Consider the following 22970-nt stretch of genomic DNA (forward strand, 5'->3'; position numbering starts at 1 on the left):
ATTTAGAACACTGTAAAGCCGAGGGAGACTTAGTCTTCGTTCTGACCAAAGAATTCCAGTTCTTTTCATGTTGAGTCAACTTCTGAGTGAACTAAAAAGTTCTTCTCCCAAAGATGGAATGTTTGCCAATCTGTCTTGGAGGTTGATGTCCATATCCGAGACTCTCAACCACACTAGGCGTCTCATAGCCACTGACATAGCAGATGCTCTAGATGACAACTCGAAAGCATCATAAACTGACCTCGTTAAGTACTTTCTAGTTTGGGAGAGTGCGAAAATGTTGTGAAATTCCTAAAGATGTATGGCAGAAAGTGAAGGAGAGAAAAACAGCAAATGGATAAGGTGGTCCTGGATACACAGTTAATAGCACAGACAGAAGGAAGTGCTGCCAGACCCTGAGAAAAGATTGTTTGAAAACCAAAATCAACAGACAACAAAGGGGAAATTATTTTATTTTCAATTTAGTGATTGAATTGTGTCAGTTTTGAGAATTTACATCTGCTGTCTATATATTTTGCACTGTTCAAGAAGAAATGCATTTGTTCTATTTCTCTGGGGTTGTACTGCATGCAGTCTTGCATCTTAGAGTTTCGTTTGTATATATTAATACTTTTTGTTTGTGATCCCGTATTTGCATAGAGGTTATCTGTGCTCTGGTAGGCATGAATGTTGAGAAGCATACAGTGTGTTTTGTGTAGTTTAATTTTGTGGTTAACCATTATGGAAAAATTATGTTCTTACCTGTTAATTTTCTTTCCCTTAGACGCAGCAGATGAATCCAGAGACCAATGGGATAGCTCACATCTACCAGCAGGCGGAGATAGAGAAACTGATTAACAGGTGGTCTTATTGGCTGGCACTCCTCCTGTCTCATCAGTATAGCTCCTTGCCCAAGCACATTTAACCATCAATAGGCATAGCATGTAAAAAACTTCTTTCCCAGAACAAATCGCAAAAGGCAACGATACAGAATACAACCATCAACAACAACCAATCACGAAAGTCGCACACGAAAAAACCGACAACCAAATACCAGCAAGGGTGGGGCTCTGGATTCATCTGCTGCGTCTAAGGGAAAGAAAATTAACAGGTAAGAACATAATTTTTCCTTCCCTAGCAACAGCAGCAGATGAATCCAGAGACCAATGGGATGTAGCAAAGCAATCCTCAATCTGGGTGGGAAGCAAACGCCGCCTCCGCAACAACCGAAGCACCCAAAATGCCCCTATCGCATGTGCCCGCACATCCATGCAGAAACGCGGAGAGAAGGCACTCTCGGAAGACCAATTAGCCGCGAGACAAATCTCCTCCAAGGAAAAAACCTCTGGGCCGAGCCCAAGAAGTAGCCATCGCTCCAGCGGAATGGTCATGAAGTTCAATCGCCACCCGCTTCCCTGCCAGCAGGCAAGCATAAAGAATGTCCTCCTGGACCCATTGAGCGAGGTAGGCATCGGACACCGCCATACGCATGAGGCGTCCCTTGAAGAATACAAAAAGGAGATATAAACAACTAACCGAAACCGAGCTCGCGGAGAACGCTACATACGTATCAAAAAATGCAGTGAATAAAAGCACTGCTCCCAATTTCTCCTCCCAGGAAGAAGGAAGGAAAAGCGAGCATGACGTAAAAGAAAGGATGACACCCCCCTAGAAAGAAATAGTGGTACCATCCGAACTGATACCCCATATGACGGAAATCAGAAATAGGAATCCCCGTTGAACAAGGCCTGCAACATAGCTACTGCAGAGCTGAAGCCATGGCCTCAAGGAACCTCATGTTCAACGGCACAGCTCTTTAGAGTCCCCAAAAGACAAGGCTAAAATGAAGCCTTCAGTAAACTTAGAAGAAGTACGTGAAGATTGTACTCCAAACCGGGCTTTCTAAGAGGCGCATGAATATACCGCACTCTGTTTAGGAACTGAACTACAGGAAGCTGAGAAGTCAGCGAAGAGCCATATACCTAGCCCTTGTAATCAGCCAAGAATGGCACTAGAAGCTGAAGGGAATTGAACGCTAAGCCCTCGGCAATACACTTGTGCCAAAAAGGAACTCTGGAGTGGTTCAAACGTTAAGAAGCACCCCAGAAAGGAAAAAACCTCCAAAAGGAAGCAGAAGCCACCGTAGAAGATGTCCGTAGCACCCGGATAAGCGAAGAAACAACCCGCTTCGCATAACCCTTACAAGTCAGCCAAGACTGACCAAAAAGCTAGGTCGTAATACTAACGTAGTACAAATATCCATGTTGATTGGACCCCAGGCGAGCAAAGACAGAGATACCAGGAAACATCTTTAGCCCGGCTGTCGAAAGAAATCCGCATAGTAAGGATGGTGCCGCCCATCCAGAGAATCTACAAATACCGCGCCCGGAAAGCGAGCTCGAGATGGCAAATCCAAGCCATCATCAGCAAGTGGCAAACACTGAAAAAGAGAAGGCAGAGGCGACAAAGGAGCCACGCAGCAACCCCCTCTAACTCCCCCTCCCTGGGCCCGCCGAATAAGCAAGAAAGCCTAGAATCGAGAGACGAGGCCATGAGGACTAGGCCCAGGAGATCTCACGGTCATAAAAAGAGCTAGAACGCCTGAGCCACAAATCTCAATATCCAGGATGCAGAAGATAACACTAGCACTAACATGCACACTCTCCAGAGTGCACCCAGCGCCGTACACTGTAACATACAAGAAATGGTCCATGCTCAGATTTCACGGAGAGAAAGTCTATCTAAACTCTTATCTAGATCCAAGAAGGATCTGCCAACAGAAATGAAGATGAGAGTCCACCTAATGGAAGCCGAACAACTTCACTTGCCAACTGAGTCCAACAGCTACTGCCCAAGCTGTAGAGAAATACCCCCATCCAAATACTGACCAAAAGGACCCCCTGCGTCATTCCTGAAGAATGATCTGAAGCTCCAGAAAAGTAGCCTGACCCTGCTCAAGAGTAGAAGAATGAACAAGTACTGAGCCGCCTCAGAAGACCAGACTCCTGGAGCTGAGGATGGAGGCCACCGAGCCCCCCAACCCGACAGCCCGGGATGGGCGGTGGTCATGAGCTAGTCCAGCAAAGACCAAGGCATGCCTTGAAAAGAGAGATCGCGCCGAGCCACCAAAACAACCAGAGTGATGCAGGAGGAGCATACCAAATAATTGGAGCCCTGAGATACCGGAAACCATCAGAACAAAAGCAACTGCTGTAGCGAAAGAAGGGAAAAGCAAGCCGAAGTTCCAAGTGGAGTCAGCAATATGGATCCTAGAAACTGTACAGAATCCCTTACTCATCGCCATGGAAAGCGAAGAAGAATGCCAATCTGAAACCGAGACCCCACACCCAAGTCTCCGGAAAGAAACACCTTTGTCTCCTATATGAATAAAAACATCACCCCGAAATACATATCAATAGTACCGGAGAAACGAGCGCTGCAAATTCGAAGATGCACGTGTAAAGAACTGAGGAAAAGAAACCACCCTTTTCGCGTCAGTCAAATGTCAAGTCATTCGAGACAAACAGGCAGTCAAGAAGAAATTAGAAGAATCACCTGGTAGCGCCAAAACGGTACCACCGCCCACCTCAACTAAACGTTCGTGAAGCCTCGGGTAGGCAAAATGGCATGTGCCAAAACCGAAAGCGCTGCTCCAGGAGAGGCAGGCAAACCTAGTGCCGATTCGGAGTCAATAGAGACAAGGTAAATAGACTCCCAGGTAGTCAGCAGAAATGTGTAACCCTGAGAACTAATTCAGCAGAATGGGATCCAGCCTGCCCAATGCCCCCGTCTGGGCCACCATGCAGGAAGTGGTTCCCCAAGAACTACAAGAACTGTCCTGAGGACCAGTAAAACTTCAAAGAAAAACACATAACATCGAGACTCCATGAACGAACCGGAAACCTGAGGAGAAGGCAAAGGTGCAAGCATCCTGAAAAATGTACACAGCCCCCTGACCTGGAAGGATAGTGACTACTCCCCCATGAGAAAGCCTGACGAGGCCTTGGAAGAATTCAATATCCCCACAGAATGCAGTGCAAAAGGTCAGTAAACTGCAGGATGAGCAATGGAGGAACTTTAAGAAGAAAGAAATTCTCCTAGGAAAAAAAAATCAAGGTTCGTAATGTAACCCATGAAAACAGTCCTAACTCCATGCAATGTGAGAGAAATACATATGGCCTTTAAAGGGAATACGTACTGGATGCAACAAGATGCTGTATCTACCGTTCTTTGAAAAACAACAGCATCGTAACAGGTATCAGACAAAAGTGTTGTGACCTGCCCATATGACATCTCCTTGTCCACAAAAAAGCCTAAAGAGCTGACAGTGGAAGAAAGGATCCTCACAAAGTGTAGCAGCGATCATAAAAACGAGCTGGAGGACAAACACAATTTCAGCAAAGAAGAAAGGACATTCCTGAAACCCAACTATACTCGCAATGTATCAATGACCAAGACGGAATACTGAAAAATAATAAGAAACTGCGGCAGCCTGCAGTAACTGAAACTGCATGCAAGGTGCTCCAAAAAACCAACCGCACCCAAAGGGCAACCATGTTGTGGGTCAATTTTTTTTTTTCCCCCCCCAGTAACCAAGGCGGCTCCTGCCCCTAGAACCGCACCATAGGGACAGAAAGCAGTTCCGCAGCACTACCAGACACACTGCGCTCCCAAACTGCACCCCAACAGATAAACTTAACAGCAGAACCAGAATGAATGCTATAATGCAACCACACACACAAAGCACTGCACAGGGAAGCGAAAAGAAAACATTCAAGTATGCACATGCTCTCTTTAGGAGATCCAAAGAGAAAGAAAGAAAGAGAAACCCCCACCAAGTGCCGGGTATCTCAAGCTGCAAACAGCATCCTGCAGCAATGCACCTTCCGGCGCCCCTGTGCAGTGAAAAGCTGAACAGGGCAGAGGAGCAGAAACTGAAGTCTCCCTCCAATATGCTCCCAGGCCTAAGGTGCATGATCACCCAGTAACTAGAAGTGCAGCAAATAAACACTCATCAAGACCCCAAGCGCTGCATCACATCCAATGGGGATGCACCACCTCCATGTGTGAAAATCAAACACTAGGAAGGCCTTGTGAAAGAAGAGACTACACGCTGCAGCGCAGCTGATAACGGGGAGGCCGCGGCACCCACTCAAAGCAGTCAGGGAAAATAACAGGTGACCCGCTATGGCGCCGCCAACAATGGAGGACTCCAAGCGCGCTGCACCCGAGTGCGGGAAAAAGGATCCCCTCAACTGCCGGAAAATCACATAATCAGCGCCCCGCCACCTCCAGAATATAACAGAAACCGCGGCGGAGCTTCCCCAGCAGAAGAAAACACGCTTGCGGCTAACTTCTGCAAGCTGAAAACCCTTTTTTTTTTTTTTTTTTACCTTCAGAGCCAATGCGAGAGCTGCAATCGCCGCGAGGCCACCGCCCGGGAAACCAACCAACAAGCGCGCCTTCTGCGAGCGGGAACGGCCTAGGTCCCAACCTAGAGGTGCCTCCACCAGCGCCAAGGAAAAAGTGCGTGCCCCTAGCACGCGGAAAAAGCATAGCCACTACGACCTCCAGCCACACACCCGGAGGGTCCCGAGGTACTGCAAATTCCCGGGCCAAAAATATCATGGAGGCCACCAGCACTCGAACACAGCCTCACCACCGCGCCAGTTCACAAGCCCCAGCGCGCCAAATAAAAATATCACCGCACAGGACACCAAACGTCCCTAACAAACACACATCCGCGACTGAAGCACCCCCCAAACCAAAAGAAGCATACTCACATACAGTGGTCAGAGCCCGTAAGTGCTGGTATATGCCAGTAAAAGCCGGTTGCTCAGCACCATGAGAACAGAATAACCATTCAGAAACTGTGGAGTCCCTTTTTTTTTTTTAGGGAAAGAAGAAAAATAGGGACTCAGTCAAACCCTCTATCATTGGAGGGAGGGTGAGGCAGGGACCTGGGGGGGCCCAGGTGTAACCCCTAAAGCCGGCACCGTTCAGCCGGACACCCCTGTCTCACTGAAGAGAAAAATCTCAACAGGAGAAATATAATTAATTGTAAGCTCACTGATGAGAAATTCTCAACAGGAGAAAATAAGTTTCCAGCCACAGCCAGAATCCAGGAGCTAGGTGAATAGCGACCTTGTCCTGCTGGGAGACAGAGAATACTGATGAGACAGGAGGAGTGCCAGCCAATAAGACCACCTGTTAATCAGTTTCTCTATCTCCGCCTGCTGGTAGATGTGAGCTATCCCATTGGTCTCTGGATTCATCTGCTGCTGTTGCTAGGGAAATGTTGTTAGTAAGATTATATTGTGTGTATATATGAAAAATGAATGGAAAAATAGTTTTACAATTAGTACTATTATGGAGGTGGGGTCTGGGGGTGGAGCTTTCGGCCTCCTCCCCCAAACAAAAAAGCGTTCTGCTGCCTATGCCTAGAATGACTATTTGAATGAAGTTGGGATTAAGTATGTAACATCTATGAGGTGAAAATAACCAGGTGAATCGCTGGAATGGTGTCTCAGGGTGAGGAAGGATCTATACTTGTACTAAGACTAAGTATCACAATAAAAAATTTGGCCCACAACTTTAGCCTGTGTTTTAGATTTCGGCCCCTTATGTGATTGAGTTTGACACTCCTGCCCTAAATGAAAGCACGGTATTGTTGGCTTTTCTGCCGTACCATCAGTGCAATAGCTTGCCTCAGAGAGGGTGACCTCGACGAGGATGTACACCTTGAAGGAGAGACAAACAGCCCAGTATCTTGCTTCCAACAGTGGCCAGGCCAGGTCACTGGCAGAAATTCATAAAGTATCAACATTCAATGCTACCAATCCCTGGGCAAGCAATGGCAGAGAAGAGTGATAAGTTGGTTGGAACAACTTCCTACAAAGAAAGGCTAAAACAGCTAGGGCTCTTTAGCTTGGAAAAGAGAAATCTCAGGGAAGATATAATAGAAGACTGTAAAATACTGAGTGGAATGGAATGGGTAGATGCGAATCGCTTGTTTACTCTTTCCAGGTCTCCAAGCCCCCCTCATCTCTATGCCACTGATTAAAGGCCCAATATCTTTTTCCTTCTCCCAGGTCCAACTCTCTCTCTCCCCCAACCCCTCCCAGTCCAACACTTCTCATTTTCTTCCTTCCCTCCATCCTCTCCACTCCAGGTCCATTATCTCTGTTCCCAATCACTCTCATCTACCTTCACTTTCCTCCCTCAGTTCAGCATCTCTCCCCATTTCCCCCTTCTCCCCTGTGTACAGTCCAGCATCTCTCCCTCCCCTCTTGGCCCTTCCCATGGTTCTCTCTCAGTTCCCTCCCTGCAGGGTCCAGCCTTTCTCCCTCCCTGACAGCAGTTCTCTCTCATTTCCCTCCCCCCCTTCACACAGTTGGGCATCTCTCCTGGACTTCATCGAGGTTCTCTCTCAGGTCCCCCAAAACCCCCATAAGAACATAACATAAGAATTGCCACTGCTGAGTCAGACCAGTGGTCCATCATGCCCAGCAGTCCGCTCATGCAGCGGCCCTCTGGTCTAAGACCAGCACCCTAACTGAGACTAGCCCTACCAGCGCACGTTCTTGTTCAACAGAAACTTGTCTAACTTTGTCTTGAATCCTTGGAGGGTGTTTTCCCCTATAACAGCCTCTGGAAGGGCGTTCCAGCTTTCTACCACTCTCTGGTTGAAGAAGAACTTCCTTACATTTGTACGGAATCTATCCCCTTTCAACTTTAGAGAGTGTATTTCACTTGATGTAAGAATTTAAAAAAAAAAGAATAAAAAATATTTATACAAAAAAAAAAAAAAAAGAGAGTGCCCTCTTGTTCTCCCTACCTTGGAAAGGGTGAACAACCTGTCCTTATCTACTAAGTCTATCCCCTTCAGTACCTTGAATGTTTCGATCATGTCCCCTCTCAATCTCCTCTGTTCGAGAGAGAAGATGCCCAGTTTCTCTAATCTTTCGCTGTACGGCATCTCTACCAATTTCCAATCTCTACACCTTTTCCAAATAGAGGAAAATCTTCACTTTTCAATGTCAGTGGCAGCCCACACCAGGCCTTTCCCTCTGAACCTGCCCACCTCTCCTGAAAACAGAAAGTTGCATCAGAAGTGGCAGGCAGGTTAGAAGAAAGGGCCTAGAGCAAGCCACAGACAGCCTTTGAGCAAGGCTGGCACTTGCCTGCCTTATTTGGAAAAGGTACTGCGGGTGCTGGGGGACAGAGGTATGACTTAAGAGAGTGCTGTAGTTTGGTCCAGGAGAAATGCTGGACTATGCACAGTGGCAGGAGCAAGGCAGCACTGAGTTATTAATCGCAATTACATTTTTAAAATCAGGATTAATAACTAACATGTTAATTGCAATTAACATGCATCCCTAATAAAAAGCAAATAAAAGGGTTAATAGCAAGATATGATATTAAATCATGGTCAGCACCTGGATTTGATTAAGGTGATGGGAATAAAGGAATATCACAAACCTTAGGTGGAGTTAGCTTCACAAGCTCTATGTTTTCCATACTGCGACGACGACCTAACCTAGATCGAGCACCTATAAAAAGAAGAAAAAAATTACAAGATTTCAAAAACCCTCTTGCCCAAGACAAATTTATTCTGATGGCTAATGAGTACAATTGTCTTTATACCTTGGATCTTAAAGCATGGGAATGTGAGGAAGCATTAACCACATGTGAGTATATCTATGAAAATTGTGCACATACTATGGAAGCCGTAATCTGCATCTTGGTTTTCCGATAAGACAGAGTTATTTGTACTATAGCTAAGGCCAAGCACCATCTGGAGATCAGAGAGATTAAGTCGAGCTGTCAGTTCTCCACTGCGATCTCCTACCTGCCAAGCAAATACAAGTTTTAATATATTGTTCTTGGACATTGTCTGAAACATATCATGCAATTAAGGTTAACAGCCTTAACAAGATACTTATAAGCACAAGGAAATTACTTAGCAGTACAAAATTTAATAGGCTAAAAACAAAACCTAACAAAAGATAACTTACCAAGCAACCTTCATGAAAAGAACTACGAGGCCAATGAAAAAAGTTACTATGGTAGAAGTGCATGATTAATGAGAACTCAACGTGTAACTCAGTGGACAAATGATGCAGAAACAGGTTCAGCGAGGAGTTAGCTCATGCAACAGGCATCAGTGCATAGCATATTAAAATGAATGGTAAGCAAGCTACTAACTATTCTGCACCGAAGCAGAGGAGAGAGAGAGAAAAACAACAAGGCAATTGATCCACTATAGATCCAACATGAAACAGAAGACAGTGAGCAGACCATATGGAAATAAAAGCAAGATTAAATCAAGGTGCTTCCTGGAACAGTGCCTGACTCGTTTTGCCTGAAAGGCTGCCTTAGGGGCATGTAATAAACTGGAGTTAAAAACAGCTTCCACCAATGATAAAAATTAGCTGGTGTCCAAAAACAGCTTACTCCATCATTTAAACAAGAGTCCTGGGTTTTGTGCAGCCTGGAATTTTCAGTATTTTAATTAGCCAAGCAGTAGTGCTCCTGACCATAATGCTGGTCATTTTTGAAAAATTATCTTATTTAGCCAAGTCCAACAGGCAAAGAAGCATAACATTACAGGCATACAGGCATGTCCATGATCCAGGAGACATGTGGGAGACAGCAGAGAAAAATCTGCAAATATGAAATACAAGTGTAAACAAGAGACAGCAAGAAAGAAACACCGCTTAACATAACAAAACCCAATGGAAGAAATAGGGTGGCAATCTAGACTAGTCTGGTAGAACTAAAGGAAAGAAGATTACCAGGTAAGACATAACTTTTCCCCTCCATATCATCATACCAGATTAGTCCAGATGAATGGGATGTAGAAAAGCAGCACCATAAAGGATGGGAACACAGAGAGATTAATAAAAGTGACCAAAATGGAAAATGAAGGGTGAAAGAAGCAGCTCTAACGCCCCAACCCAAGGATTATTGAAGCCAACTGGCTAAATTGAAAATAAATCCCTATGAATTACAGTATATCTAATCTTTGCATCTGATGCCCAGGGCCAAAGAAGTTCCAACCTAAACTAAAACCTGTCATATGAAAATCATGAGGGGTCAGATGAGCAATATAAAGAACTGGATGATGAGTTGAGAGTATCCCCAAACAGAGATGTCGGCCAGCTCTAGCTACTCCTTGAAGAACAGTGTACCACAAAACCTAAGAAAACTGCTGAGAAGAATGGTGTGCTTGACCTTACTATGTAGAGGTAAGGATCCCCTTCTGAGAACACCCATTGGTCAGAATGGAATCAAAATCCAAGAGAACAGCAAAAGCAACACATGCAGGTTTCTGATAAGGGAAATGAGATGCTACAAAGACCTGGGCTTTTTCTTAAATGAGGAACCAGAGAGAATGGAGGCTAAATTCCACCAAATACCACATAAAGTCAAAAGATCGTCAGACAATCCAAAACAGAGCTGCCATAGAACAACCTGCACTGGAAAAAAAAAAAAAAGAAAGAAACGAGTACAATGGTTGGAAGATATATCAGTCTATGGTGGTGGCAATCCCAAAGCCCAGGAATTAGAACCGAGTCATTCCCAAACCACCCAAGGAACAGGGGCCCTCAGTAATGGAACCGCCAACCTTTGCACATTAGAAAGCAAAGCAATCTCAAGGCATTTAAGAAATTACTGAGGAGGCATTTATTTTGCAAAATGACATATGGGCATTAAGAAATTTCTATTTTATGAAAGCATTGGTCGCTTACCTTGTTTGTTTTATATGTATTTTATGTTTTTTTTTATTAGGTATGTTTATCTTGTGAACAACCTTGGGAAAGGCAGGTTATAAATAAAATAAAACAAAAACAAACAAACAGAGGCACTAGAGATCAGAGTGCTAGATGAGCACAGGAGGAAGACTGAAATCAAGTCAGAACTGACACAGACCCAACGTGCACACTAGAAACAGCAATTAGCAGTTTAGGAGAAATTAGGTGTCACCTGATAAATTTCTTTCCATTAGTATTTCACACTATTCCAGGAGACCACCCTTTGCTTTAGGTCAGAGGTTCACAACACGTGTCAGCTCACTGTGCATTTTTAACTTCCCCACACAACTGCTAAACTAAACTAAACCTTAGGTTTGTATACCGCGCCATCTCCACAAGCATAGAGCTCGGCACGGTTTACAGGGTTAGGTTGAAAAGGAGCTACAATGAAGGGTTATAGGAAAGGAGCTAGGAAGATAAAGAGGGACAGGGTACCAAAGAGCGGGAGGTGTTAGATTTTTGAAAAGAGCCAAGTTTTCAGGTGTTTGCGGAAGGATTGGAGGGAGCTTGAAATTCTGAGCGGGGATGTGAGGTTGTTCCAGAGTTCTGTGGTTCTAAAGGGGAGGGATGTTCCTAGTTTTCCTACGCGGGATATACCTTTTGAAGAGGGGAATGATAGTTTCAGTTTTTGGGAGGATCTAGTGGAATTAGGGTTAAAGGAGTTCCAGAAGAGTGGGATAACTGCTGTTAGTGTTAGTTTGGCTGGCGATTCCATCAGGCAGCCTCGGGGCCTTTGCTAGGCCGGCCTGCCTCCAATGATGCAACTTCCTCTTTCGTCAGAGGTGGGCCAGCCTAGTAATGGCCCCGAGGCTGCCTGATGAAAACGCCAGCCAAACTAACAATAGCGGCAGCTGTGTGAAGTTAAAGGCACACAGTGAGCTGCCATTAGGGAGAGGAGAGGAGGGAGGAGGGAAAGGGAAGGGAGATGAGGTACTGCTGGACATGGGGAAGGGGGAGGTGGAAAAGGAAAGGGAAAAGGGGTACTGGTGGACATAGGAAAAGGGATAGGTGCTGTTGGACAGAGGAGGAGGGAAAGGGAAGGGAGAAGAGGTACTGCTGGATATGGGGAGAGGAAGAGGTGCTGCTGGACCTGGCAGAAGGGGAAGGGAAATGTGCTGTTGGACTTTAAGAAGAAGGGGAGGGAAATGTAAGGTTCTGCACGCTGGAGGGGAGGGTGATATGGTGAATGGGGAGAGAGCATGTTAGTTGTGAGTGGGGTTGGAGGGAAGGAAGGAAAAATGTTGCAGGAGGAATGAGAGAGTTGAGAGAGGGAGAAATGGTGCATGGGGAGAGCACATGTTAGTTGTGAGTGGGGTTGGGGAGAGATGGACTGTGGGGTGGGAAGGAGGGATGTCACACTTGAGGGAAGGGGTGAGGAGAAAGAGAAAGCGTGCAGGAGGCAGAAAGAGTTGGACACATGGAAAGAGAGAAGGAGAGATGGATGGGCAGGGCAGAAAGGAGAGAATGAAAATATCACACTCAGGGGAAGGGGCAGAGAACAGAGAGTAAAAAGTTGGATTCATGGAGGGAGAGAGATAGAATGAGCAGAGAGTGAAAAGTTGGATTCATGGAGGGAGAGAGATAGAGATGTTGGTTGGGGGAGGGAAGGAGAGCCGGAGGAGAGGAAGCATGCAGGAGGAAGAGAGAAAGAAATGTTGGACTGTTGGAAAGGAGGGCAAAATGTTACACGGGGGGGGGGGGAGGAGAGATGATTCCAGGAAGGGAGAGATGCCAGACTAGGGAATGGAAGGGAAGGGAAGGAGGGGAGTCTGGTAGCACTATAGAAATAGCAGTAGTAGAAGTAGAAAGAGATGCAAGACCGTGGAAAGGAGAGGAGAGATATGCCAGACTGTGGGAAGGGGAAAAAGGAAAGAGAGAGATATTGGACCACTGGGAGGAAGGAGGGAAGGAAAGAGATGTCAGGCCATGGAAACAGGATGCCACTGGGCTCAACCGCTGTTTGCCAAAAAGCACAGACTTTCTTTCTTTTTTTTTTTAATTCTTTATTCATTTTTTCATCTTTCAACAAGTGTAAAAATTATTAAACAATTGAAAATGAATACATCACTTGAATTACTATCAATTATAGCGTTGAATAAAATTTAATCCCTCCCCTCCAACTAGATTTCAATCAAAAATATATATAAAGATTCGTTCCCTTTTTAAAAAAAAACCAAAAAACAACTAAACATTTAATAAAATTAAAAAAAAAACACCTCCCTCCCATCCCTTCATTCACAATTGTACTTATAGACTAAGAATGGCATCTATTCATTACAATATTTAGTTAATGGCCCCCATATCTGTTTAAATTTATTATAACTCCCCTTTTGTATAGCTATTGTTCTCTCCATTTTATAAATATGACATAACGAGTTCCACCAGAAATTATAATTTAGTCTGTTCCAGTTTTTCCAATTAGTTGTGATCTGTTCTATGTTGGGGGGGTCTTATCAGACTGTCTACATTCATTAGTCACTCTAGATACCAAAGCAGAACTCTCTGCATATCCAGAAGTCATAAGGAGAAAAACTGAGCCTCTCCATCCAATCTTCAAAAGGAAGGCAGAACCACTGACTGGTTAAAATGAAATGGATACCAAAAAGTCCAACAGGACAGAGAACCCACGGGTATAAAACAGTACAAAAGGAAGTGGGAACGGACAATGAGCAGTCCACTGAAGAACACTGATGTAAAACCAACTTGTTTATTTCATAAAAGGACATAAGCAAATGAAATGGAGACATCACCTTCGGGAGGAAGGATGGAACCGTCCAAAGTGAAACTCTCGCTTCCGTAAAATGGAGAAAAGGATCTCTACACAACAGAACCTGGAGTTCTGAGTAGAGCTGCCCAATTCAGATTCATTTTCTTAACCTCTTGGAGGTGACCGGGCATGACAGAGGGGGTTGTAATGGTGAAGGTTATCAGATGGTAATCAGAGATGGGGAGCAGTGAGGTAGAGAAGTTAGAGAGAGCGCAGATGGAGAAAAAGACAAGATTAAGGCAGTGGCCATCCTGATGAGTGGGGGATGTGGAGCAAAGTTGGAGGTCAAATGAGGAGGTTAAGCCAAGAAACCGAGCAGAATACTTGTCAGTGGGATCATCAGGGTGAAAGTTGAGTCCCCAAGAATGAGGGAGGGAGAAGATGACTCAAGGAAGCCCAAAAGCCAGGAGTCAAATTCAGTGAGAGAGGAGGAAGGGGACTTGTTGAGGGGGGGGGGTTGATAAATGACTGCTATCCACAGAGGTAAAGGAATGAATAGGTGGACAGAGTGGACTTTAAATGAGGAAAGGCTGTGGGATAGAGAGAGAAGAGGTTGGAATCTGCAAAAAGGAAAGAGAAGAAGCCCAACACCTCCACCTTGACCAGTAGGGCGAGGTGTATGGGAGAAGTGGTAGCCACCATGGGAAGGGCAGCAGCTGCAGTAGAGTCCTCAGCCAAGCAGTGTCAAGATGTTGAAGTCAAGGAGTATACTGGTGTTACTTCTTCTTCCTATTTCCCTGAACCTCTCTAAGCTAGTTCTGGCATTACCTGCCCATTTCACTTCCTCCTAAGGAGCTACCTGTGTTAAGGTAATTCTGACAATGTGCAGGAGTATCCTGCAGGGGGAGTGGTAGTGTCCTATAGATTCCCCAAGAATATAAACAAGATTATGAAAAGAATAGTCAAATAAAAGCTTCAGTTAGCTAGATTTGATTTTTTTTGGGGAAACATGAAAACTTCAAAATGTCACTACTATAACTCCTCAGAAAATGCAAGATCTGTTCCCCTAAAAGCTAGATAAAACAAAATATTTTTATACATTTTGGTAGCAACTCAAGTGACTAAACCAGGAAGGAGAGGTTCAACAAAATAATTAATTTAGTTTTCTAATACAGGACGCATGAAAAACTTTATAAAACAAATATATACTTACAAAATGAAAGTGATAACATGAAATTTTAAATGTTAACTTATTTTGTACCTCTTTTGAAATTTCCAAGTGCTTTTCTGCGAAGTGCATTGCTTGGTCATGATTTCCTAAGGCTGTGTATGCATTTCCCAAACTCCAGCATGCTCTACCTTCACCCACTCTGCAAAATAATTTCAGTTGTTTAGAGGCATGTGTGCACCAGATGTTCAGTAATGGTGTGCCAGATTTCCCAACACCAGTCAGTGAAAGTCTTTAATGTTTACAAGGATTTCCCTGTAATTTATTATAAAAGTTTGCTACTAAACAATAGAAAACACATTTGTCAATTTCTTCAATCTGCATAAAATTCATATTATCCCACCTGACTTGGTTGCCCAGTAACCATGTATAGCTTTGTAAATATAGTAAAACCACAGAGCAGATCAAAAAACACTTCTGAACAATTTGCTTGCAAAAAAAATAAACTGAGGGGGCAGGAGCAGCTCCCTGGAAAGAGGTGGAGTTGAAAACATGATTCACAGTTTTCTGGATGCAACTTGTTAGTTCAGATACAAGACCTAGCATTCAGGATCACTGGACACATCACACTAGATTTTTTTTTTGTAATACTTTTCATTTTTTTTAAATAAAAAGTTATGAACTGTTTATTATGGTCCCATTTTACATAACATGTTGAGATTGGAATGAGATGTCCAGGGCAGTGCATGTTTAATTCTGGTGTTAATTCAGAAAAGGAGTTCATGTATATACAGTACATGGGGGGAGGGGGAGGGGGGGGGAATGGCACAAACCTACAACTTCACATGAAGCAGTGATTCTGCAGCTTCTATTTACAATTGGCACCTTTACGTGATGCCAATTTAACAGTTAAGGACACAATTTTTTTCTTTATCTTGGAAACAGAAACAAACATTATTTAGTTATTTATTTTAAAATTTTCTATACCGTTTAAACCTAAACAGTTTACATATCTTTACATACATAATTCAATAAAGCAAATCCTTGTGTAAAGTCTTGGCTGAACAAGCATTTTTAAAAAAAAATCTGTGTATATTTCTAAGCTGGTGCAAAACTTGATAGAAATTTTTTCTTTTTTTTCCCCCTTTATATATATATATATATATATATATATATATATATATATATATATAAGCCATTCCCCTTTGAAATTTGTTTGGTATGGATTGCCACATTATATATTGGCATTCACACTTGTAGGTCACATACACGTATAAACAAAGCTTTCAAAAACAGCTACAAAATACCAAATGACACACTTCTAAGGGGGGGGGGAATTAACTGAGGGGCGCTAACCAATTTAGCTAATGCTAAAAAATGCTAAGACGCTTATAGGAAGATAATAGGCATCTTAGAGATAGCGTCCCTTGATGAATTCTCTATTAAATCTCCCATTTTAATTTCTGGACAATTGCTACTCTTTAAAACAGTGTCCTGCAAATTTTTGTCGAGCTGCAGCACACTAAATGTAGTGGCCACGGCTCAAGGCATCCGTAAGTGGGCAGACGTCACTGCAATGACATCATGCGCAAGTGTGACATCATCATGTCGATGTCCATGCAGTGCGTAGGCCCTCCAGATGAGCCCTGAGCTGCAAGTAGGGGGGGGAGGATGCCAGCAGAGAAGAGGCGTGGAGAGAAGACGCGAGAGGCACGTCCTGTAAGCAGTCAGTCAGCACCTCTCCTTCTCCCCAGTGTGTTGTGGCACACCTGAAATCTCACGAGGCACAGTAGTGTGCTGTGGCACACAGTTTGCGATACACTTCTCCCTCCGTATCCACGGGGGTTAGGTGCAGAGCTGGACCACGAAGTGTGAAAAACCACAAATAACTTCTCAGCCAGCTCTGACCCACCCCCACCTCCCTTCCGCATCCCAGACCTTACCTGGTGGTCTAGCAGGCTTTCGGGGCAGGAGCGATCTTCCTACGCTCCTGCCCCGTGCAGATCACTCATAGGAAATGGTTGCTGTGAGCTCCCGTAGTCTCTCAAGACTAAGGGAACTCACAGCAGCCATTTCCTATGAGTGATATGCATGGGGCAGGAGCGTAAGAAGATTGCTCCTGCCTCGAAAACCCGCTAGACCTTCAGGTAAGGCGAAAAAATTAAAATTGGCCCCAAAAAATTGCAAATAACTGAATCCGTGGATGCTGAAACTGCGGATTCGGAGGGAGAAGTGTACGCTGCTTTAAAGAAATAAGCTACATATAGAGCATGTGTTGCCCCAGTTGTCTTACCTATCATTCAGTTCCTGAGCAATCTTAAGATGCTTCAGATGATAATCTATGGCCTTTTCATAGTCTTGAAGTAGAGTGTAAGTGTTCCCAAGGCTGTAACAACTTTGTGCTTCCACAGCTCTGTCTTTAAGCTGTCGAGCCAACTGTAGTGTCCTCCTATGAGAAGCAGGCACAGCAGCACCAACATGTCAGTAAAAGGATCAGTTTTATATTATATAGACAGACTGACATGATTTTTCCCATCTTCTGTGCAATGGTTAAGAAAACACTATTTTCAATTATTCATTTATTAATTCATTCAATTTTCTATACTGTTTCCCAGGAGAGCTCTTTCCTTTGCTGTTTTCTTATCTTGGCTGAGTGAAACGAGTGCTAAAGAAAGCTGTGATCTGGAAAAGCTTAAGCAAAGAAGATTGTAGATTTTAGATATCTATCTATACAATTGTGCTAAACATGAATCATAATGAGCTATGGAAACAAAAAGGTCACAAGGCAAAATTAGAGTCCATCCATAATTTCTCAAATCCAAAATTGTGGCATCATTGATGTCAACTTCCTCCTTTACCTTTACTACAGAAGGTAAGATATTTGATTAGAGGAGAATTGGTTGGGTTTTTTAAATATATGAATATATCAATAGTTTCATTGTAATGGTACTTGTAAGTAATACTGTGATGGGAGGGGAGGGGATGGGATGGGAGGATTTTTAATTTAATAAGAATAGTTTAAATATTAGGTGTATTATAATATTCAAAATATTATAGAATATGAATTTGTATTGAAATGTTGTACTTAAAGTGTTATATGAGAGTTAATCAAGTGTGTGTTTATCAGTTCATATGATTTTATCTACTACATTTGTTGTACTATGAAAAAATGAATAAAGAATTCAAAAATAAAAAATACAACAGAAGGCCTAGGTGATCAAATGTTATTTTTTTTTAAGGAAAGGTTAAGTTCATTAATACAATTAAAGCTTATTTGATTTTTCTCTCAAAACCAAAATTACTTACATATAAGTAGGTGCTTTCTGTGGACAGGAGGATACAAGTCTTCACAAGGGTTATATCATCCAACAGAGCTGCTTTGAGGAAAAGCCCTTATGGAAGCTTTTGAAAGTCCTACTGTGCATGTGCAGCATTTCTCATGCTTTTTTTTTTTTTTTTTTTTAATCTAGATGAAGCGCCAAATATTTTCTTTTTTTTTTTATAATTCTTTATTCATTTTAAAACTTTCATCAAGTGTACAAAAATTGCAACACAATAACATAGATTTAACCACTTGTACATCTTATCATTATAACTTATAGTTGTAAATATAACCCTCCCTCTCCCATCCTGAAATCCTTTTAGTAATTTTTATTTTTCATATAATAGAAACCCTCCCCCCACCCCACCCTTATCTTACATATTAAATATAGAAATATTAGGAAAATGGCATCAATCATGACAAAAGGACGTTAATGGTTCCCAAATTTTAATGAAGTTTTTATCATTTCCATTTTGCACCGCTATTGATCTTTCCATTCTGTATATGTGGCAAACTGAATTCCACCAAAATTTAAAATTGAGCCTACTATGGTCTTTCCAGTTATTAGTAATATGTTGAATGGCTACTCCGGTCAAAATCAATAAAAGTTTGTTATTACACATTGATATCTGACTCTTTTTTCTCATAGACATACCAAAAAGTACAGTATCATAAGTTAATGCTACGTGATTTTCCAATAAACAATTTACTTGATCCCAGATTGAGTTCCAAAAGGCTAAGATATGGGGACAATAGAACAAAAGATGATCTAAAGTCCCTATATCCAGATTACAATGAATGTCAAGTGATTTGTACGAATTATTTGATTTAATTTTGTACACTTGATGCAAGAGTTAAAATTGAATAAAGAATTTTTAAAAAAAGAGCTTCCCAGACTATAGGCTGCAAACCTAAACAGTCATGAAACCAGTGTTTGGTGTCATGACTTGGGTAGGCAAACGGAGCAGAGGTGGATTGACCGCTTGGGAACTTTACAACCCCAAGGGTTAAATATAGCCATAAATTGGCAAACCTTTTTTTAAAATAATGTAATAGAAGACAGGATCTTTAATAAGGAGGTATGTCAATCAAAGTGAAGCTTATGATGTTTGCAATAACAAGTTAATATCTTCAACTAGTGTAAAGGAAATGCTAGTGAAATACGATACAAATTTCAGTTTGCTTTGCATATGACAGATGACGTAGTGACTAAGAGGTTAGGGCGGGTGCGGATTGTATCCCGTTGCGCCGCCACCGGAAGTGTCGTCAGACGCCGTCGATAGGCTTTAAACAGGCAAGAGCGATGAGTTTAGAACTCTCTTCGTCTTTTGAAAACTAGGCTCTCTGTGAGGAAATGTACCGCACAGAGTTTTTCTGCCTTTAGGACGTTTGTGCCATTAATAAAAACAAGGTATGTGGTAATTGAAGAGCACTGGTGTAATTAGTTAAACTTGGGTGCAAGATGCGTGGGTTCGAGTAAGTTGTGTAAGTAGGGTAGGTAGCCCTGAATACGAACACTTATAGAAAAGTATATTCACATAATGCAGAGATACATATTTAAAATTAAAAATCTTTATATAAAATAATATAGCCATTATGTTGAAAGAAGAATATTAGAGAACAGTAGAAAGAATAAATGTGTAAGTACCTAGGTTGATATTCGTAAAAGAAAAAAAAAAATAATAAAAATAAGAACAATCTTTAATTGATTGAAAGAGTATTAACAGAAAGTACAAAAGTTAGGTAAGGTAATTGAGTAAAATAGATATATGCCCCGGAAGTGAACGCTGTGATTCCTGGTATAGCACAAAGAGTGAGTGGTGTTATAATTAGAAGTTGATTGAATTTTCAAGTTTTAAAAGATTAAAAGAATGTCTGCCTTTTCCATAGAGAATGCTGGCACATTCCTGATGAAGCCCCGTGTTTAACTTTGGGGGCGAAACGGAGATCTTCCGTAGAAGTTGAACAAAAGGAAGTTGAATAAAGGAAGAAAAAAAGCTAAGTGATCCTGAATCAGATGGAATGGCAAAACATTAATGTCATATTTATATATTTTACGAGTAACTTATAAGTAAGGAGAATAAAAGGAAAATAAAAGGGGAAATGATATAGCCTAAGAGGAAAGGGCAAAATAAAACAAAATAACAATATATACAAAAATTTATGTAAAAGCACGAATCAGAGATATAGAGAAAATAAACGGGACCGATGATAGCTCACGGTATCAGCCATTGGTTTTGAAAAATAATTCAGGTCCATGGCTGTGAGCACTTGAGAACCCTGTTAATCTCTAATTATCCTGTGAAGGTGTTAAATAGAATTTGTGCGACAGTGCTTTTTATTTCAGTGGAGAGTGAGTTTCACAAGTTTAATTGAGAGGTTAAAAAAAAAAATAGGCATTATATAGGACATCATTCTCCTGCACCTGCCGGGGGGAGGGTGAAGGTCGAGATATAGCACCATATATGATCTTACTGCATTGCCTGCACTTAAAGAGATTGGAGGATATTTTTTTTATGGGACAGACTGCTGAAAAATATAGCCACTGCCAAATGAAACTACACATGAATAGATCCAGCTGGGGCACCCCATTTCCAAAACAGGAAACAATGGGTAATGTGAAAGAAGCATGAAAGACAAAATAGAAGATATTGAAAATCCCCACTAAGAACACTAAAGGGGAAAAGAAGAAAGATCTGATCAACAGAAAACAAAACAAATTTTTTTTTCATATAAAATAGTAGATATTATGTAATGGAAAAGAATGTCTATGGCTCTACAGAAAAATAGACCAAAGAATTCCTGCATGTTGTTTTGGAAAAGTGCTGCCCATGCATAGTAGGGCCCTTTCAAAACCTTCCACAGTTCTGAGCTGGAAAGGCTATTTCCCATGAGATCTATCAAATGAGATCATCCACATTGTCAAGATATGATATCCTGCATTTTCCTAGCGAAAAATTTTAAGTTTCACCTTTCTGGAGTCTGCCCAATAAACAAAGATCACACATAAACAAATCAATCACAATCAAGTAAAACAAGACAACACAAAACTATCAAAAATATTAAATACTAACTTGTAGTACTCAGCAGCCATTTCAAATTCTCCCAGAAATACAAAAGCATTCCCAAGATTGCTGTATGCTCTTCTCTCTGCTGGTCTATCACCAAATTCTTTCGCAATTAGCAGCCGCTGAAAACATGCAATTCATATTTGGAATTATTCTACAACATCTTGGTAAAACACAGGTCTTCAAGAACAAACACTACTTTTTACCCCTAGATAAAATCTATTGTCATCAACTGGCAAAGTATATCAGAAAACAATCTAACAGGCAACATAAGTAATAAATGTATTAGTAAATAGACAATGTTGCCAATATTGAGAGTGGTGATAAATAATATGAGTTAGCAAATAGATTTCAATGATTTGGTTATTCCTAAACAGTGACATGAAAATATTCATATCCAGCTGATCATGCTTTTTATTTGTTCCCAGTCAAAGGATACGTAGAAATTGCCTGGAAATACAGTGGAACCTTGGTTTACGAGCATAATTCATTCCAGAAGCATGCTCGTAAACCAAAGTACTTGTATATCAAAGCGAGTTTCCCCATAGGAACTAAAGGAAACTCGCTTGATACGTTCCCCCACCCCCACCTCTGAGGCCAGCGGCGCTGCTGTAGCTTACTCTCCCCTCCCCCCCCTGAGGCCACAGGACATGCTGTTGCTGGTGCCCGAAGATCTGCTCTCTTCCTTTTGCTGGGCCTTGAGCATCTGCGCATGCTCAAGGCCTTCTAGTTCTCAGAGAGAGCGAGAACTAGAAGGCCTTGAGCATGCGCAGATGCTCAAGGCCCAGCACAAGGAAGAGAGCAGATCTTCGGGCACCGGCATGTCCTGTGCTTTGGTGTTGGTGCCGGTACTAGATGGGGGTAAGACAATGTGTTTGGGTGGGTGGGTATGTGGGGGATGCCAGATTGCAGTGGGGGGGGAGCGATGCGAGTAGGGAGGGATGCCGGATCGCGGGGTGGGGGTGGGGTTCGTAAATAGAGTCAAGCTTGGTTTCCAAGGTGCCAATTTTGCGAATGTTTTGTTCGTCTTGCAAAACACTCACAAACTGGTGCACTCATAAACCAAGGTTTGACTGTATATAAATTTGTAGAATCCTAAAAAAATCCAGACAATTGGCAATCCAAGGCTCCTGAGTCTCCAGCACATATGATAAGGCTCCCCCCTAAACTTTTGGGCCTAAGGCACATGTCTAGTTTGTCTATGCTTTAATCCGGTTCTGAATATTCCTTCGCTTAATACCAGCAGACAACAATATAGGGCTGAAGGAAGTGCTACAATGAGAAGTTCAGGTCTAAGGCTTCTGGTCTCAAGTTCTTGAATAATAACTCCAGATATTAGTGGTTTCTTTTGACAGAGGACAAAAATACCTGCTCATGAAACATGACTGCTTTCCGGAAGTTACCAAGCAAGTAATGAGTGTTTCCCAGATTTCCATACGCTCGACCCTGGGCAGCTCGGTCACCTAGCTCAGTTACTATGATCAAATTTGCCCTGTTGGTAGAACAAAATAATAACAAATTGTTAGTTTATCCATCCCTTTTCCTATAATAGTCAATGATTGTATTACCAATGTTTAAATGGAGGGAAAACTGAAGATTACATGGCATCCCTATTTAGTGCAGGGAAGTTGGTTTCCTCTTTTAACTAGAGTAGGGCTAGATAAATAGTCTTCCAAAAAAGGGGAAGAGGTCTATTTAATAATATTGCTGTTTATTTTTATTTTTTTATTTATAACCCGCCTTTCCCAAGGCAGCTCACAATATAAACATACATAATAAAAAAACATAAAACAAACAAGGTAAGCGACCAGCACTTTCATAAAATACAAATTTCTCAATGCCCATATTTCATCTTGCAAAATAAATGCCTCTTCAGTAATTTCTTAAATGCCTCGAGATTGCTTTGTAC

General features: G+C 42.2%; 1 protein-coding gene across 2 annotated transcripts in view; it reads right to left on the reverse strand.

Moving 5' to 3' along the window:
- Window positions 1–22970, reverse strand: part of GPSM2 (G protein signaling modulator 2) — a 113417-nt gene that overhangs the window by 38768 nt on the left and 51679 nt on the right. For both annotated transcript variants that reach the window (XM_033916419.1, XM_033916420.1), the window contains 6 exons: window positions 22430–22553; window positions 21068–21183; window positions 16965–17120; window positions 14765–14873; window positions 8701–8830; window positions 8461–8531 (listed from right to left, as the gene is read on the reverse strand). In XM_033916419.1, coding sequence (XP_033772310.1) covers window positions 8461–8531; window positions 8701–8830; window positions 14765–14873; window positions 16965–17120; window positions 21068–21183; window positions 22430–22553 — 706 coding nt within the window. The remainder of the gene's footprint in view (window positions 1–8460; window positions 8532–8700; window positions 8831–14764; window positions 14874–16964; window positions 17121–21067; window positions 21184–22429; window positions 22554–22970) is intronic.

The sequence above is a fragment of the Geotrypetes seraphini genome, chromosome 12, assembly GCF_902459505.1.
Source record: "Geotrypetes seraphini chromosome 12, aGeoSer1.1, whole genome shotgun sequence".
Classification (NCBI taxonomy): Eukaryota; Metazoa; Chordata; class Amphibia; order Gymnophiona; family Dermophiidae; genus Geotrypetes; species Geotrypetes seraphini.